The 18,022-nt window shown below is 46.1% G+C and overlaps 1 protein-coding gene across 2 annotated transcripts in view; it reads right to left on the bottom strand.

Annotated features, from left to right (window-relative positions):
- The window catches only part of LOC119390964 (general transcription factor 3C polypeptide 3), a 156,634-nt gene extending 138,612 nt beyond the window's left edge, over nt 1-18,022 (bottom strand). For both annotated transcript variants that reach the window (XM_037658677.2, XM_037658678.2), the window contains exons 1-3: nt 17,814-18,022; nt 11,186-11,266; nt 6,074-6,137 (exon numbers count right to left, since the gene is read on the bottom strand). In XM_037658677.2, coding sequence (XP_037514605.1) covers nt 6,074-6,137; nt 11,186-11,266; nt 17,814-17,918 — 250 coding nt within the window. In that variant the 5' untranslated portion in view covers nt 17,919-18,022. The remainder of the gene's footprint in view (nt 1-6,073; nt 6,138-11,185; nt 11,267-17,813) is intronic.

Here is an 18,022-nt window from a genome sequence, read left to right as displayed (position 1 = left end):
TACGCCATAAATCACAATTTTTGTGAAGTTGGGAAGCACCTTCTAAGCCATTATTTGTCATTCTGCGGAGAAGCGAGGCGCCAGCTACACGTCTGTAAGGCATTATGTGAACTTTGTTGACGCGACGACTAATGACGAAGAAGAATTATGGCTCAGCTCTTTGTAATGGGTTGGAAGCTTTAAACGGCCCACCAGTATTGCAATTTGCATTGGGTGACGCCCGGTCACTATTTCCCTCTCCCGTCATGCTGTATAACATACGTTGACGTGGGAGAGAGAAGGGGGGGGAGGGTGAAGAACTTTAGTAAGACCCCGAGGAAATGGATCATGCGCTTATGGGCTTCCTTGGCAACCAATAGAAGTGCACTTGCGAGGAACCCACTACGCTATAAATCATTGTAATTTTACTGAGAAGTAGGGCAGCAGGCACTGTGCCATTTTTTGTCATTCTACGGACAGCGTTGGTACCTGCTAAACGCATGTAAGGCATTATGCGCACTTTATTGATGCTGTGCCTGATGACGATGAAGAATTATGGCAGAGCTCTTTGTAATGGGTTGGAAGCATTCAACAACCTACTCGTTGCGCAATTCGCATTGTGTGACGCCTGGTTACAGAATTCGTGTTGTGCGATGCTTGGTGCTTATTTTACTCTTCTACCACGCTATATTGCATATGCTAATGTGGTTCCTTCCCGACATGAAGCCTGTACAGGACCTTTTTGCAAAGCAGTTTCAAGCACCGGCATGGCTCAGAGGTTGAATACTGGGCTCCCACGCAGAGGGCCCAGGTTCGAACCTCGTTCCATCCTGGAGTTTTTTTCTTATTTCGTTTTTTTTCTTATTTCGAGCGATACTGGTTACGGACACCGGCGGCGGCGGCGGCGGACAACTACGGCGCCAAAAACGGCCGGTGAAATGATCTCATAACAGCTTTCGCTGAAAAACAGTGGAATGCCACAATAGGTCGACAAGCAGCGAATGATACCAGCGGCAAGACGCAATTTTCACGTTTAAGATGTGACGTTTCTGTTATCATCCTATGCTTTTGGTGTTTATGAGAAGTGCAACAGTAACATCGTATGGAACTGGGACGAAAAAACAGCGCCATCAGCAAGTAATGCCGAACAAAAAGTGCTGGAAATGTGAAGGTCACGGAGGCACTTCACAGCTACTTCAAACGTGGAATGGTGCGATGGACGCTTTGAAACCAGACTTTGGAACCGCACAGGCGGAACACATTCCTTATGAGTTCTGGTACTGTCTGCACAGCGACTGTGCCGAACGGAGGAACGAAGCGAGAGAAAGGTGATATGAGGTAGTAGGTATATACTCGGACACAAAATGGGATTCTGCATACATTCATGGGCCTTCGTTATTTGCTTTTTAACCCCCTTAACCACTCATCGCTTTTCCCAGGCGCTAATCTGAAGGGGAGGCTTTTGCTTTTCCTCCCGCTGTATGCTGTGAGCATCGAGGCCCGCAGTAAAATCAGTTGCCTTTTTCTTTTTATTTTCCGCTCACATTGAGGAACAGAAAGTGTCAAGCTAATATTGAGACCATGCACACCGTCGCAAAACAACCTCAAACGAGACAAAACAAGTGGCAGCATTCGCTGACTCCAGCGGGTCCAACATTTCAATAATCTCAACAGAGCTTCCGGCGGCCACTGCTCGGTGGCGCAACGTTACGTGAAAGTTGCGAATAATTTAGAACGCTAGTTTGGCAGCTGCAAGCAGAAGCTCAATCATCAGATAACGACAGCGCGCCGCGCTCGTCACGAACATCGCAGACGTGCGTAGAACATCGCAGACGTGCTGTTAGAGGTTCTTCTTATCAGCACTTCGGAGCTTATGACGAAGACCACCGCGGGACAACTCTTTGTACTCGCAATCAAGCATGACGTACTTTGAAATATCGGGCACCGCGGCCATGCACATCGCAACCGAGCTTTCTACTCGATGTCGTAGCTAGGCCTAACCCCGCACACGGTGCCGATGTGCGAGACAAATCCGAACTTTGCGGGCAAGAACATCGCGCTTACGGACATGCGAAAACGAAGAAGCCGCAATGTCCTTCGTCGCAAGCAACGAATCGTATCGTCCGCTGGCTCCTCAGAACCGCGGATGGGCATTTTGCGCATCGGCAGCGGATCCCCTGGGCAAGCTCGCCGCGCAGCGACCGCTCGGAGAAGCGGTGGCAGCGGCTAGCAATTTCGTACATCAGCGTCCCAAAGCCCAACACCAAGCACACTGCGCGCCGATTTTTTGTCGCTACAGGCTTTCGCTGTTCTCGTCCCGAAAGTATGTTTAGCGATGTTTGAAGTCGGAAGTTATTGAATTTGCTATGTCCGTGGTAGAAAAGTTCACTCTAAAGGAGTCCTGACCACCTTGCTGGCCTGACATTTTAGTCAATTATATCCGAATGTCCGTTGTACCAGAATCCGTTGTAAACGAAGATCAGTCAATGGAACAAATACGGAGGTCGGCATAACACCGCAAATTGGTATGTAATATCCGAATGTCTGTTGTAAACAGATTCATTGTAACGAGGTTATACTGTATAAAGAAATGCATCACGTGTAGGAGGTTTAATTCCTGACCAATGACACAAGAAACGGCACCACTCCCAGCTGACAAAGTGACGAAGACGAGGCCATTTGACATAGTTGGTATAGACTTTGCTCGACCGCTGAATGCTCGAGAGGAGAAGGGCAGCAAAATTACGAAGTTCTACACTGTGGTATGTATGTGTGCAGTAGCAAGAGCTGTACAACTGGAGTTGGTCAAGAGGATGTCATCGGAAACATTTATACGAGCATTCGGAAGATTCGTAGCTAAAAGAGGATTGTGTAAAAAAATCACGCCATATCCACGAAGTGATTAATGATTGAGGAGCTGGCTCCGAGATTATCGGGTAAACCGTGAATGCTCCATACAATTCCTCTACTGTCACATAAAGACGTCACACGTTTTTATAGTAGCGATTGTGGTCAGGTTGTTGTCGAACCACAAACGGTCGCAGACCTTGCAGCTGTGGCCGAACGTGTGGGCCAGGAAATCGAGGGAATGTGGTTTTGCCTGCGTTAATGTCATCATCAAGGCGCTCGAAGAGCAAGAGGAAGAAGACTTCTCTTTCGCACGAGCTGTGCCAACTAAGCAGAGGCGTAGCCAGAAATTTTTTTCGGGGGGGGGGGGGGGGGGGGGGGGGGGTTCAGCCATACTTTATGTATGTTCGTGTGTGCGTTTGTATGTGTGCCTGTATATATAAGGGGGGGGGGGGTTGAACCCCCCCCCCCCTTGGCTACGCCCCTGGAACTATGGTTACGCTTATGACATGGGACATTGCCCCAGCTTAAGAACCTGGCGAGTCAACTCCTAAAATTCATAGTGACAATGCAAGAGCGTTCAAGAAATCCGAGAAAAAGATAAAAAAAAATTTTAAAGATGGAAAACGAAAGGGTGCAACAGTATACCAGCAACCTGCAAGTAAAATGGAAGTTCACTGCAGAGTTAGCTCCATGGTGGGGAGGGTTTGATGAAAGACTCATCAGAAGCTTTAAAGGGACTGTCTACCACTCGGAAAATTTTTTCTGATTGTGGTGAAAATGAGAAGATCGTTCGTCACATCGGCAGCAACGAGCATGCGTTTGCCCCATAAAAAAGGAATTATATTTTTAATTTGATGTTGAAAATCGTGAAAGAATGACCGCTAGCGTCACTTAACGGCGATGTGGCTCAATCTACTGGTATGACAAGAAATCCTCGCAGGTAGACTCATTTTGCTTAAAAACAAACATGTATAACTTGAAATTGTATTTTACGCACTTGAGGCACCTTTCGGTTGCGTCAGAGAGTAATCTTTTGCTTTTTTTTCTCACGCATACAAAAAGGCGCCCGGTGGTGCTGCTTGCGGCACCGTCTTCGATTTCGTCTGCTTCAACTCATGTGCTATGCCATGCGGCTCTCCGCGCTGGTCGTATTGTGCCGCTGCATTGTTATTAGGATGTCTTACATGTGCTGCGCTGTGAAGGTGCGCATTTATTGTCTCTTTTTGATGAATCGACTTAGCTTGGATTGCGGCAGCAGTGCTAAAATAAACACACAGACTGCAATTACAGCAAAATAAGTGTTCTGTAATCGTATAATAAGGCTTAATTTAACTGCTAGCGTGCTGAAAACGACTGTTACATTCATTGCAATAGTGTTCAGCGAAAATAAAGTAATCCTACAGAAATCACATGTGCTTTCGGTTTTAATTTTTACCGGCACTACAATCAGTCATCGCGTCCACCAACCAGTGTTGCGGGCATGTTTCATGCCAATGGAAGAAGACCGAACGCAGATCGAAAAATTCTGTTTTAAAAACTTCTACTCACTTTCCAGAGAAACCGCTGCAAGGTTGGACACTTCAGACGGTACGCTTTCTATTGCTGTACAAAACAGACAAGCGATGAAGGACGGTAGACAGTCCCTTTAAGACGTCAATGACAAATACTATAGGAGCTCGACTTTTGGATGAAGAACTACGGACTGTGGTTGTTGAAGCAGAAGGAGTGATTAACAGCCGGCCTCTTACTTACGTGTATGACGATCCCAACGAGCTACAACCCATTACACGAGTGGATGTTATAGGAGGCAAGCAAGTAATTAACAAGCAAGAAGACAGCAAACCTGGTGAATACAGTTTGCTGAATTACTGGAGTAAAAGAAAAGAGGCAATGATAACATGGTGGATCACATGGAAACAAGAGTATTTAAGGGAGCTAAAGTGTGCTGGCAGAAAAACAGCTGGTCACACAACTTATCAAGAAGGAGATGAGCTTCTGCTTGGAGAAGCGCGTTAAAGAACGCAGTGAAAACTGTGCAAGGTTGAAAATATTTTCCCAGGCAAGGATGGACTGGTGAGGACATGCTTGCTTCGGACATCTGAAAGTAAACTAGTCATGAGACCGATTCAACTGTTGTATTCGCTCAAAGGCTGCTTCGGCTGAATCTGGCCGGCGGGAAGATGTGGAAAACAGATTGAAGATGGAGGTGGAGGCGAAGAAGAAGAGGTGGCCGGGACATGCTCTGTATTTCTTTATGCTTCTCATTCTGACACCAATAAACCGAAGACGTATCGGTCCTGCGGTCTCTCCGATCCTTCTGAAACACATGTGCTTCCTCTTTCCTTTTATTCACCCAAAGACCCTATTCATAATCCACAAGTGCACTTCCCCGCGCTGCAAATCCGCCAAGCTAATGGCGGCAGTGGTCGTCCTTTAAGTGGAGACGAGGTCCTAATTGCACATGCTACGGCTCGTCTATTATGTGTGTTCATATTGCCGCGACATCTTGGCCGCATTCAAATAACGCGGCCATTCCCGCGCATACAGGACACGCATGCGCGCCGTATTGTCGTTGCCGTGCAAAGACCATCATGGCACGCACACCTGGTCGGACACAGCTCGCATGCGCCACGCGCTCGGGACTTCGGATGAAGAGAAAGAGGAAGACAGCGGGATGACCTCTATGGTGTTTGACTGAGTCGCAGTTTTTACGACCGCAGTCACTTAGAGTTGTGGGCACAGGTTCGCCCTTAATAAATACGTTTGTTTGACTAGTCTCTGTGCTTCAGCATCGCTACAATATCAAGAGAGCTGATTATATGTTTAACGCATGATAGAACTATCAAACTGCTCTTGCACACACTGTTTGCAATACTAAGTGGCTAGCCGACATTAGTTGGATAAACTACATGTCAGGAAAGCTAGCTTGACAATTATGAAAAGGGTGTATCCCCCTGTGTCTTCCCCTTTTTTCTCCCTCATTTTCACACGGAGAGGGCACGAAGCCTACTACTCGCACGCGCACTAAGGCAGCAGCAGTTGTTGCCTAGAAGAAGACTTGTCCAAGAGTTGGCTCCAGCGACACCCCGTGTTCAAGGGTTTTTCGTCACATCAAACTTCCACCTTCCACTGAACCTTATTTAAGTAGCTCAAAGCAGCTTGCTGCTGGGCACAACAAGTTTACATGCTACGAAAAAACACGTGAAGGCCCTAGGAAAAGGTGGGCACCATGGGCAGAGCTCACCATTTATGTACTTGGTGGTGAGCATGGAACGCAGCTCCTCGGCATCCGGCGCGTCAGTTTTCTCCTGCAAGAGAGCACAAGTCCTTGAACGTCATCTCACAGCACTGTTACAGTACTGTGTACTACACTCACAAGGTGTGAAGGCTTGTAGAAGCTGATTAACGTCACTCTGTCTTTGTTGCAAAAGCTAAATCCCTGCTACAAAAGCTTAAAGGGACACTGAACAAAGCTTTTGCTACCAAGATTTAAAGCCCAAATCAGAGCTTGGGTGCTGAAATTTGTGGACACAACCTTATTTTAAGGAAAAAGCCAGAGGAAAATAATGAATTTAAAATGTTTTTACAAACTACTGTGCCTAGCAAGCGCAATGTGTACTAGGAGAAGTGAGGTTGTCTTTGCCAGAAATCGGTGTGCCAACCCTGCAGGCCTTGATTGTGGATGACATGAGACTACAGACAAACAATCAGTGTTGTGCATGTGCAGTTCAGTGTGCATCTCAATCCACACTGAACACGCACATGGAGAGTGCTATTTCTGCCCATGATGATGTAATGAATGGTGGAATCTTATGAGAATTGGGCTTCCGCATGAGTGCGCTTAAATTTGGCCATCAGAAATTTTTATTTCTTTTTGTTTGCACATGCTACTTTTCTTTTTGAGATATTGCATCACATACAATTTAATAACAAAGGTGTGATTATGCAGTTGAATATAGTGCGACATTAACATAAGACAATTAAATATTGTTAACTTATTTATATGGATATATGGAAATGTGTGCATATATCTGGGCAATCTGCGAAACTTGCTTTCACATTGTGCCTGAACTGACTGCAAAAAGAGCATTTGTTGGTGTGCTCTGGCTTCTCTTGCCTTTTCACACCTTGAAGCATCTTCTCATCCCTCATTGCTTTTCAAAATGCCCTTGTGCTTTGAGAAATCTACCGACCTATCCCAACACTTCTTCAAATCACTCATCTTTCCCTTTATTAAGGTAAAGTCATGGATTTGGCTTGCAAGTGCTAGCGAATGAACCATTTCCAAAAATCTAAAAGTGGGCATCCCTGCAAGGTTTGTTAGCCAACCAAGAACTCTCATTCAGAGACTGGTTCTCTTTGCTTCAAGTGCACTTCCCTCTTTCCATCCCAGTGAACGTACACAGAACTAAGGCTTTTCAAAAGTTACTGCAGGTACGCCATGCCTCCTCGTTGATAAAGAGTTTGTTTTTTTAAATTCTGTTTAGCCCTTCTGACAGTGTGTCACATGACTTGCGCCGCACATGCTCTATGCTGGTTTTTGGGTATTTATATGTATCGTTCCTTTGAAAAAATAAACAGTTGAGAGTTGGCGCTCGTGTGTCTCTTGCTTGTCCTTGTCTTTTGTGCGCGCTAAAAAAGTTTAAATTATGGATCCATACCAACTTGCCCAGTTATCTGTCCTACTGAAATGCATTTGAAGAGCCTTTGTTGTGCTAATGCACCGTCACAGGGAAGGCAAGGCAGTTGGGGTGCAGACAGCTGCAAGGTCTAGAGAGCTGCTCATGGAACAAACGGACACAGTACACACCGTAATGTAACGAACACATAGGCATTTCTTTGCTTTTTTTACACAACAGCGAGCCCGCAAGCTGAATCTTACAAATAACCACAGTAACATGACAAATAACACACTAGAATGCCAATATAAAACACACAATGTACCCCAAATGCGACGTCGCCGACGTTCAACTCGCCACGGGAGATTGCGGGAATGAGCTACTGAATTACCTCGCGAACCTCCCCACAAGAGACGACTGTCGACCAACAGTGCCAAGCCCCAAAGAGAAAGAGCTCTGTTCCTCATGACTCCATGTAACACTGCCACCGGGTGGCAGCACTGGCACCACAACGAGAGCCCAGCATTAACTCTCGCTTGACGGCAACTGCGCCAGCTACTCCACCAGATACGTGGGTGCCGTGAGGCAAATACAACTTTACAGGGGGAGCACCCCCCACAAAGCAGGCTGTGAATGAGTTTTTAGATGGAAAACAAAACTTGCACAAAAGCCTACTTACCGATTTTCAGAAATGGTACATTGTTTCTTAATCAGAAATAAGTTCGCGGAGTGAAGATTACTAGAGCTGTCTCTCACATTCTCTACCAAGCAGTGGAAATAGTGGCACAACCTTGCATAAAGTGCGCAGTGGTCTCGGAATCTGTTCATATTGTAGTTCTAAATGTCTCTTTGAAGCCCTCGACAATAAAACAAAAAGCCTTCAAGAGAGTGACTTTGACCTTGGGGTTAGCTTCATGCATCTTGAGATGATCTCTCAAAATCGTTTCGTGCCTCCCCACCTAAAGGGACAGTTAATGAAACAATGAATCAGTTTACTGATAAATTATTCTTTGAGCATCTTATTGTCATTAATGAGCATTTATATAGGTTCTTTTAATTATTAAAAAAAATAGTGGTCATTGTTTCATTTTTCTAATTTCACGCCGGAATATGCGCATGAAATTCAACGTGACAAAATGGATTTCGATGTGCCTTTTCCTATTTAAGCCACATTGGCTCAACAAAATGTCCAAGAATTCCGTACGTTAGGTCTCTGGCCCCCTCAGATGACAATGTACAGTGCGGTCCACTGTTAGAGGGAACACGCGATCGCGTGGCCGGCGGCCCGTGTGGCGCAAACTGGCGGCGAGATTTGTAAACACGGCACACGCGCATAAAGGCGTAAGGGCGGCGTTTGCCGCTGTTCGTCTGCTACTTTCCGCCCCTGCGCTTGGCGAGCGCTGGACAGCGCTTTCGTTTTTCAGTGGTGCGATTCATGTAGCCGCCACTCTACCTGCGCCTGGTCGGGTAATCTGCAGGTGGAGGAGGAATAAACGTTTATTGCACGAAACGGTGTCGCGGTGCTAGTCCCGCGTCTACCCTAGGTGGGAGGTCTCCTCATTCCAGGAACCCTCTGGCCTTCGCTGCCTCTTTGGCCCTGGCGACGAGACGTCATTGTTGGTCCAGGTCCTCTGAGGCGAGCTTGGCCTCCCATGTTTCGAGAAGGTCCTCGTTTTCTTGAGCGGCGTTACTGGCATTCGGCGAAGGCGTTGCGTCTGTCTGTATGCTGCACGGGCAGGCGAGGATCATGTGGGCCAAGGTGTCAGGTACGCCGCAAATTGGGCAGAGGTAGTCAATCAACGTTGGGTACACTCTGTGCATCAGTATACCGTGGGTGTAAGAGTTGCTCTGCAGTCTTCTGAGTATGGTGCTGTCCTCTTTGTTGAGCTTTAAATGTGGTGGGGGGTACTCTCTGCATTCCAGCCTTTGATGTTGCAATATTGCAGAGTATGTGATGGGTACGGGCTCAGCCTCCGCGGACGCAGTCCCGGCGTCTGGAGAGTGGGAGGGGATAGCCCGGAAGACGTGATCGCGGGCTGCGGCGTGTGCCGCCTCGTTCCCCTCCAGCCCCTCGTGCCCAGGAACCCATGTCACACAGGTGTACGGCATCGGAGTGCTTCGGCGCTTCAATATCTTCAGTGCTTGTACAGACACACGACCTTTGGTGTAGTTTCATATGACTGCTTGCGAATCTGTGAAGACGACAGCTGCATCCAAGCACGTGGTGGTTGCTAATGCGATTGCCGCCTCTTCTGCAGTTTCTGGGTTTCGGGCGTGAATTGTGGCAGATGCGAGCTCTACGCCCCGAGAATATATGACGCTCAAAGCGTAGGCGTTTCTGTCGCGATATTTGGCTGCATCTGTATATCTGGCGTCCGGATCATGGCTGTGATTTCGCCGTAGAACATTCACTCGGGCCTGTCTTCTCTGCTTGTGATGCGTAGGGTGCATGTTGCGCGGGATTCGTGCAATGCAGAGAGATTCGCGCATGTTTGGCGGAATTCTTTCTTTTCGGTGAATCTGCAGGCAGAAAAAAAAGGTGTTTGTTGTTCTGGTTTCTCGCCAGTTTTGATGCGATGCGATTCGCGGCCGCAGCGGCCGAGTTTCCACTGGGGCCCCCAGCTGTGGCATTCTGTGAAAGCGATAACCAAGCCTGTCGCTTGCGTAACCTAGTGTAAGTTCTCATTATGAGGGAAACTGCGCAAAAATAAAAAAAAACAACGTCGACAAAAGGAGAACAGAAAACCACAAGCGCATACGCTTGTGCACAAGCACATGCGCTTGTGCTGTTCTGCTCACCCTTTGTCAACGTTGTTTTCTTGCGCCGTTTCCCCCATAATGAATTGCCAACTAGCCCAACAGTCTATTCTTGTAAGTGCTCACCGAGAAGTTAGTGGTAAGCTTTCAACATGCTGCTCGCACCAGCCGGCCGCTTTTTATAACAGACAAGCAAGTTTATGCCCGATGCAGAGGTCATAGCAGTCTTGTCCTTCCAACCATAGAAATATAGAATTTCGCTAGCGCGCGCCGAACGCTGGGGCGAAGAAGTAGCAGACGACGCGGGACACAAACCACCCTTGTAATTCTACGCGCATGCTCAGAGTTTCCAAATGTCGCCAGCAGACAGCGCTCCGCGGACCGCCGGCCGTGCGCTCGCGTGTTCCCTCTAAGAGTGGACCGTACTGTACATAATGTTTACTGATTAAGAACTATGTAGGCCCCAACAGATACCCAAAAATCAAAATCTATGATGTCACAGCAAGCTGGTGCAGAAATTTCCAAGGTGGAGTCACCACTTACATTTTCTTTATTTTTCCATGTTTCTCCCCGTGGCAAGAGTGATGCTTTTAGTATTGTGAAAGAGCGATTTACTAATAAGAAAAAAGCCAGTTTTCTCTTTAGAGTCCCTTTAAGCACGTGCTTGAAAGCTCAGAGCACCAGTATTCTAATTGCTTTTTCTTTTTTTACTGAATATGATGACAAGCTTGCTTGTGTTGAGCTGCAAACAGACAACACCCCTCTCTTTTATAAACCGGATTCTTGAATATTTGAAGCTCCACTTTCGGAAGCGTCTGATCTACTCTGCTTTTCTCTTAGCACATGCGGGGCTTTTCTTTTCCACAGGTTGCTTCGTATGTGGTGCACTGTGGCTCGTGAAAGCATCATTTTTGCTGCGACATTGCATGTACCAGCTATAGATGTTAGCACGGAGAAGCAACGCCTATTGCAAAGCTCACCGCTGTGGCCTCCTGAGGGGCATCAATGTCACTGCTTGCCGAATCCAGTGGGGAATCGTCATCTTCGACAAGGTCACCTTGCTGTGATGGACGAACAAAACAATATGTCAGCAAACTCACCCCATTCTTTCATACTTGTGACTGCAAGGAACCGAGCACTAAAACCAGTAAATATTCAACTCCTTAATGGGCAAACCAGTGCCCAGTAAAACAAAGTGCACACAGTACAACAATAGCAGCAAGCATGATGGACAATTGTGAAGAATGTGATCTGCTGGTAAAATTCATCATAATTTTACATGCACCATCATACATTGCAGCATTATCACTAGTCCTCATGTTAGTTCCTGAACGTACTCAATTGCCCACATTGTGTGCATAATCCGATTAGAACATTTGAGATCACTAAAGAAGGTTCTAGCCAGAAGTTTGCAAATACCAAAATTTTCAACTACGAAGCAAATTCAAATAATGTCGAGCATGTGGGAATGGAATCGAATATTTGTCGAATATCTTCAAATATGAATAGAGCAACTACCAGCGTTAGCAAAAAATTTTTTTTTTCACCAAGCATACATAAAAAAGTAACAGGCACTAACCATGGTCCCTCAGCGTAAAACAATGAAAAAAGGAGGGGGAAAGAGCAATGTCAGTGCTATCGTCAAAGGGCCATAGTTTTATGGTCAGTGCCAACAATGAACCGACTAGCCCAACCACAAGTACTTCTCATGACAAAGTAAGTTTGCTGTAGAGCAAATAATATACAGCGAATTTACGCACTGTACAACAGTGATTTTTGAGAGTACCACATATGCTGTTATTTATTGTTGTCACGAAGGATGAATGGCTGCTGGGTATGTTCGGGAAGCAGCAACATTGTTGTGGATGTTACCATTCCTTCGGACAGCTGCTCACTGGACACACTGATGGTAATGCGTTAATCTTTTCACTATAGTTTAATCTTCTAAGCATGCTTTCTCAATTGGGAGGAGCAACAACAACTGATCGGCACGATGTTCACTCCAGATGCGTCATCTCAGAATAACCAATAGTAATGCTGGGTTTCCTTATAACAGCGGAGCTCTTATACTCTAGTTCCCCGAGGAACACTGCGTGCATATACCAATGTGTGGACTAAAGACAAACGTGGTTGCCGTCTCGCCACTGGTAGCTGCTGCGGTGCACCTGCTGACCATTGTCATACCAAGGTGGTGGAATAAAAGCCCTCTGCAGGATAGCGTGTAAAGCTGTCATGGAGAACAGCACCCGACAGGAATACTCTGGTTTTGTGAAAATTTGAAGCTAAATATGTTTTGCCACGCGCCCTTCAAGGGCCTGATTAAGATGCTCAAGGGGCCACTGAATGCTGGTGCCACCCGAGAACAGTGTTCTAGGGAAGGGTTCACAATAATACTCTATATTTACGCATCCCTTAGACAACAGCCAACGGATATTTCGCACCCGCCCGCTCTGCCGGTCACCCATGTTCACCGAGTGGAATGATGTCGAGTTTTTTTAGACATTTCTTCTGAATTTTGCAATCGCTCCTCACGTATTTCGGTGATTTCGTTCAGCATAATTTAGACCTTTATACACAATGCCATGTTCTGGCCACTCCACTTGAATACTGGCACAACATTTGCAAAAGTGCTATATGGGGTATTTGCACGGGGGAGAAAACCTCAGGGAATAAGCGGAGATTGTGGATCATGTGACAATGACGTGAAAGATTAGCGAGTGGGTACGGACCCACTTGCTAATCCATGATGTTGCGTCATGTGATCCACAACCCTCGCTTTTCCCCCATGTAAATACTGCTATAGGCAGGAGGGGGGGATGTGGCAACTGAAATTAATTTGTCTATTTGGGTATCCAATTTCATAATATTTAGCATCGGTATGCAATCCATTGTGCTGGTTTGTTATGATACTTTTGTGTGGGTCAAATATTTTGAAGAGTAGAAGTGCTTTGCGAATCGAATCGAATACCAAATTAGGGGTGTAAAAATATTCTAAGCTTCAAATATTCGTGCATTCTTAGTTCTAATACATTCAGGCACAGCCTGCACTGAGCAATAATACATGTAGCAGTTTCATGCAGTAAAACACAGACACAAAGAAAAGAAAAACAAGTACGTGTGTTAATGACATCCCTCTCAAAAAGCATCATCTCAATGCTTCAAACAAAATACAAAAGCAAAAAGTGCACGTAACACAGAAAAGCAACAAAGGAAGCAAGAAATAGTCTGAAGGTATTCTAGCAAGCTTATAATGGGTTAAGGAATACAACACCGATGACCTCTGGACATGTGCAACATTGCCGTGATTGTGTAATGCTGTCAGGCACAACCTCATAGTCTAGTGCATGGAAGTGGTCCTCTGCGCATGATACTTCTGCAGAAGTATCATCTTAAAAGTTTCCCATTGATTCCACATAAGCGCATCGGTGTCCATACCCGAACATAGTGACCTGGAAACCATGTTTCGAGTCATCAAAGGTTGCTGAAATAGATGTCAGTCCCTCTGCTGGTTGTTGCTGCACAGGTGGGCAAGTTGTCTTGCTTCTCCAGCATGTCGGAGGTAGGCAGTTAAGTCTACGTTGTTCTGATTGCTGATATACAGCAGCATCATGTCAAGCGAAGTGGTCAGTCTTTCCGTAAACCAGCTTGAACAAAGTCATTAGTTTCTTGCACCACTGTGTCGTAAGTGAATGTTACATATGAAAGGATGGCATCCAACTTGTGCTCGATGTCGATGTATGTTGCTAGCATGTCAGTAATTGTTTTATTTAGACACTTTACAAGTGGGTGGTAGGTGGTTGTCTCGTGTCAACATTATATGTAGATGTGTAGACCTGGCTGTATTGTCAAATTGCTTGTGTAAGCTCTACCGTACAAGCCATGCCTCTATCGGTAGAGTGGATTTCTGAAGCACAGCACCAAAGCAGTACCTCCTCTACCGAGAAATTCTCTAGCTCGGTGGCACTGCCGTTGGGCAGGTGCTTCGTTTCGGTATAGTGGATACGGCAGTCTGTAGGCATGATGATCCACTTATTAGCATATATATTAACATCGGAAACTGCCGCGGTAGATCCATCCCGATATGCCAGAATGGTCAGCAAGATGGTTTGCCCAGCTGTAAGAATCCCATTGGCCTTGATGGCATGTCTTGCATCACTGATACTGCTGATAACAACAGCATGAGCAACATCGGTGTTCAGTAGTAATACTGCTCATGAATCCTTGCAAGTGCACGTAACAAACTGAGGTGCTCAGCAATTGGGTAATCATGAAGGGTTCGCAGAATGTATGGTAAAAGTGTTGAGGCACAAAGAGAAGATAGTTGGTGTGGACTGGCAAGAAGCTCTTATTTATGAGGCCTCCGTTCTGCAATGAAGACACCATGCCTGAATACCTTAGGAAGAACAATAGCCTTGCCTCTTAATTCCAGGGCTGACTTTACTCCGCCATATCAATCTCCTGTATACAGGAGATTTGTATACAGGCAAACACAAGCGCTGTCATTGCAGTATCAATTATGGTGACTTCATGCACCAGCATGGCAAGTTGTGATGAAGTCAGGCACCAAAACATACAAAATAGCCACTTGTGCATCACCCATGGAGCCACGAAGTGGAGCAGCTGTGAAAATGTCAGAAATCTTGCGTGAGCACGTCACGAGAACCTCATGTCGTGCCACGACGTCAAGGTAAGGTAGGAACCAAAACTATCTCTTAAAAATGCCTTGTATTTAATTTTTTAGCGTGCACTCACACTTACCAGTACATTTTCTAGGCTCTGGAGGACTTGGCCTTTCATTTGATGCAAAAAGATGACAACTGAAAATTTTTGTGTCAGTACCCCATTAAGTATTCCACAAGGCTCCTCAGTTCTTCGTTGGTCCACTGCTGTTTGGCAAAGTCATCCATGCTTACACTTCCCAAAGTGTCATCATCCTCTCAACAATGAGGGTGTGGGACAAGCAGTCAGCATCAAAGTCTTTCCAGTCGTACACCACGGTGATGTCCAAGTCCTGGAGTCTGAGACTACAGCATGCAATGGTCTTTTAAGATTAGCAGCTGAAACAAGGCATGGCAGTCATTTAGAACACTGAAGGTTCTGCCATAAAGGTAACGGGAAAACATTCACGCAGCCTAAATAATGGCAAGAAACCCCTTTTTTTACATGAAATAATTTGCTTCAACCTTTGATAAGGATTCACTGTCATTTGTGATGACCCTTTTCAGTCAGTCTGTCCTCTGTACAAGCACACTGCCAAGTCCTATGCTGCTTACATCAGTGTTGATTATGGTATCAGTGTCTCCATCGAAGTATGTCAGAAAAGGCGGCAAGTGCAGACATTGCAGTTCTTGAAATGCTTTCACCTGCGGCACTTCACATTTGAATTTGATGTTGTGGGGATCGAGGTGCCTCTCCTCTGAGTCTAAACCTGCAGCTTGCGCGATGTGCCAACCCTAAGAAAATTCAATCTCAAGAAACCACCAGCCAGGGGCATTACGAAAGATGCAGCTACATGCCAGACTTTCTTTCCCACGCAAACTTCGCTTCAAGTTCCCAATGTTCAGTCACCATGCTGGGAGACATGATTGGGAAGCACTATGATTGGCCAGTGTGCATTACACACCTGCTTTAATGCATTGTCAATCCACGGGAGGGCATATACATCCTTCGTTACGATTTTGTTCAGGCGGCAATCATTGGTGCAGAATTCCATTCTTCTTCTTTACTAAGGCTACCAAAGATGCCCAAGAACTCAAGGATGGCTGGATGATATTGTCGTGACAGTTCGTTGACTGGAACGTTGTAGCTTCTCGTTCCTCTTTAGAGTCGGTACGGGCTCCTACGGACTGGTCAAGCGCATTCTTTGGTTATCATACGATGTTTGGCAATGGGTTTTTGTCAGATACTTGAAGGTCACAAGAAGCAGTTCTTGACAGCGTTGAAGCAACCACTCTCGTTTATGTCTGGGGAGGCACAGAATATCAAAACATGGTCCAGGGAGTTGTACAGAAGTTGCTGATTCAGCAGCATATGAGAGAACAAAGGTATTGCTAACTGGTGCAAATTCTTTCAACTATGCAATGTTTGTGCTCTCGCTAGTGAGCTTATATTCCTGGATGAAATTAGTCACTACCACTTGTTCTTTTGCTTAGCAGATTCAGGACTCCTTTTCCAATGCCAACTGTACGGTCAAGCAACACATTCTATGACCTACAGACAATGGTTTTTGTATCTGTGGCCATTTGGATGCCATCGAAGATAATCACAAAGCAGAACAAACAGCACAACGAAACCTAGTGAAGATGACCGGCAGTGTGTCTGCAGTCTTCAGTAAGTCTCATTGTTGTGCTGTTTTTTATGCTTCACCATGCGCCAACCAGCCTAGTTCAGTACTCTCCTGAAGATAATGAATCTTCTTCGCAGCAGGATAGTGGTGTTATCTTCATGTATTTTAAAGGCATGATAAGTGAGGGTCCTACTTGGTGGTAATGCTTGGTCAGTGAACAGCATTTTCAAATTGGACGTTACGTTGAACTTGATGATTACACCATGGTGGCTGAAGAAGTCCATACTGATCATTACATGCCATGGATATTCTTGCAGGATAACAAAAGTTGCAGGGTAAGTCTGTCAACTCTCACAGCTCCTACCATACAATCGCTCCAACGGTTTCAAGCAGGCCATCGGTCACTAGTCTTTAGCTAACCCAAAGCTTGCTGTGAGCAAGAAACACAGCAATACCAAGCAATACAGTGTTTGTATTGCTTGGTATGCATTTCTAACACCTTGTTCGATTGCCATGGCCTCTGAAAGAAAGCGAAATTTCTTTACATAACAGGGTCTGCATGGCAGAAAAAAAAAAAAAAAAAACACTTCCACAGTGTACACCGGAACCGTATTCGACACCGTCTTCAATAAAGGTGGCGCAGCTTTTCGTCGACGTCCGACCTGATGAACGTGACAACGCAGCCTTATATTTCCAGACAGTTTTCCGTGTTTCCACATGCCGATCTATTGACGGTTGGTGGCTCCCTGGGCTGCTATAGCGGGATTGGTGTAGGTGCCACTGGGGCTGTCGGCATTGCTGCTGTTCTGGCCATAATCTTTTTGGCCTTGCCGGGAAGAGGTCCGTATTCTTGTCGTAGTCCTTGCAGTCTGTAGTTAGCTTGGCGTCGGTGCCTTCATGCTGCTGGCTTTGTTCACGGCTTGTCGGGGGTGTCAAGACAAACGCCTAAGCACCTCCACCACATGTCACGTATTTGAAACTGCGAAGGACGCAGCAGTCAAACCCGCAAAGACTGAACTCTTCATTTCGTGAACCTGTGTTCCTTTCAGTAAAACAAGGCACTCACGGTGCTATATGATAGCGGTGAGCACGGTCGTCTGTCATGGGGAAATTGACATGAGGGTAAAACGCGTCGGCATATGGCTATGCTCGCGTAAGTGCCAGAATGCGCTCAACCACTCGCGTCATGCGCGCACACTTTGATTGGAAGATAAAAAAAAACTTTTGAGGTTTCAGGGCGCCGTGCGATAAACGTGTTTCAGCCAATGAAAACCGGACACATTGAAAAGAAGAGCAAGTGCGCGCGCTAATATAACACTCACATGTTTCCTAAGCGCCTTGAACACCTTCCATTGTTCTTCGCTGATTTCGCCGAGCAGGCACTTAAACGGATTATCCGCAATCGCCTCATTTGCACTGTCCGCCATCGCGAAGAGTAGTGTTTGCGAGGTTGTTGCCGTTGTTGCCCCTGGTAATAGTAGACAGATATGAAAGGTGTGCAAACTGGCCCGCCGCTTCACGTTAGCCCCGA

The sequence above is a fragment of the Rhipicephalus sanguineus genome, chromosome 4, assembly GCF_013339695.2.
Source record: "Rhipicephalus sanguineus isolate Rsan-2018 chromosome 4, BIME_Rsan_1.4, whole genome shotgun sequence".
Taxonomy (NCBI): Eukaryota; Metazoa; Arthropoda; class Arachnida; order Ixodida; family Ixodidae; genus Rhipicephalus; species Rhipicephalus sanguineus.
Note: the sequence above shows the minus strand (reverse complement) of the source record. Positions and strands in the feature narration are given on the sequence as shown.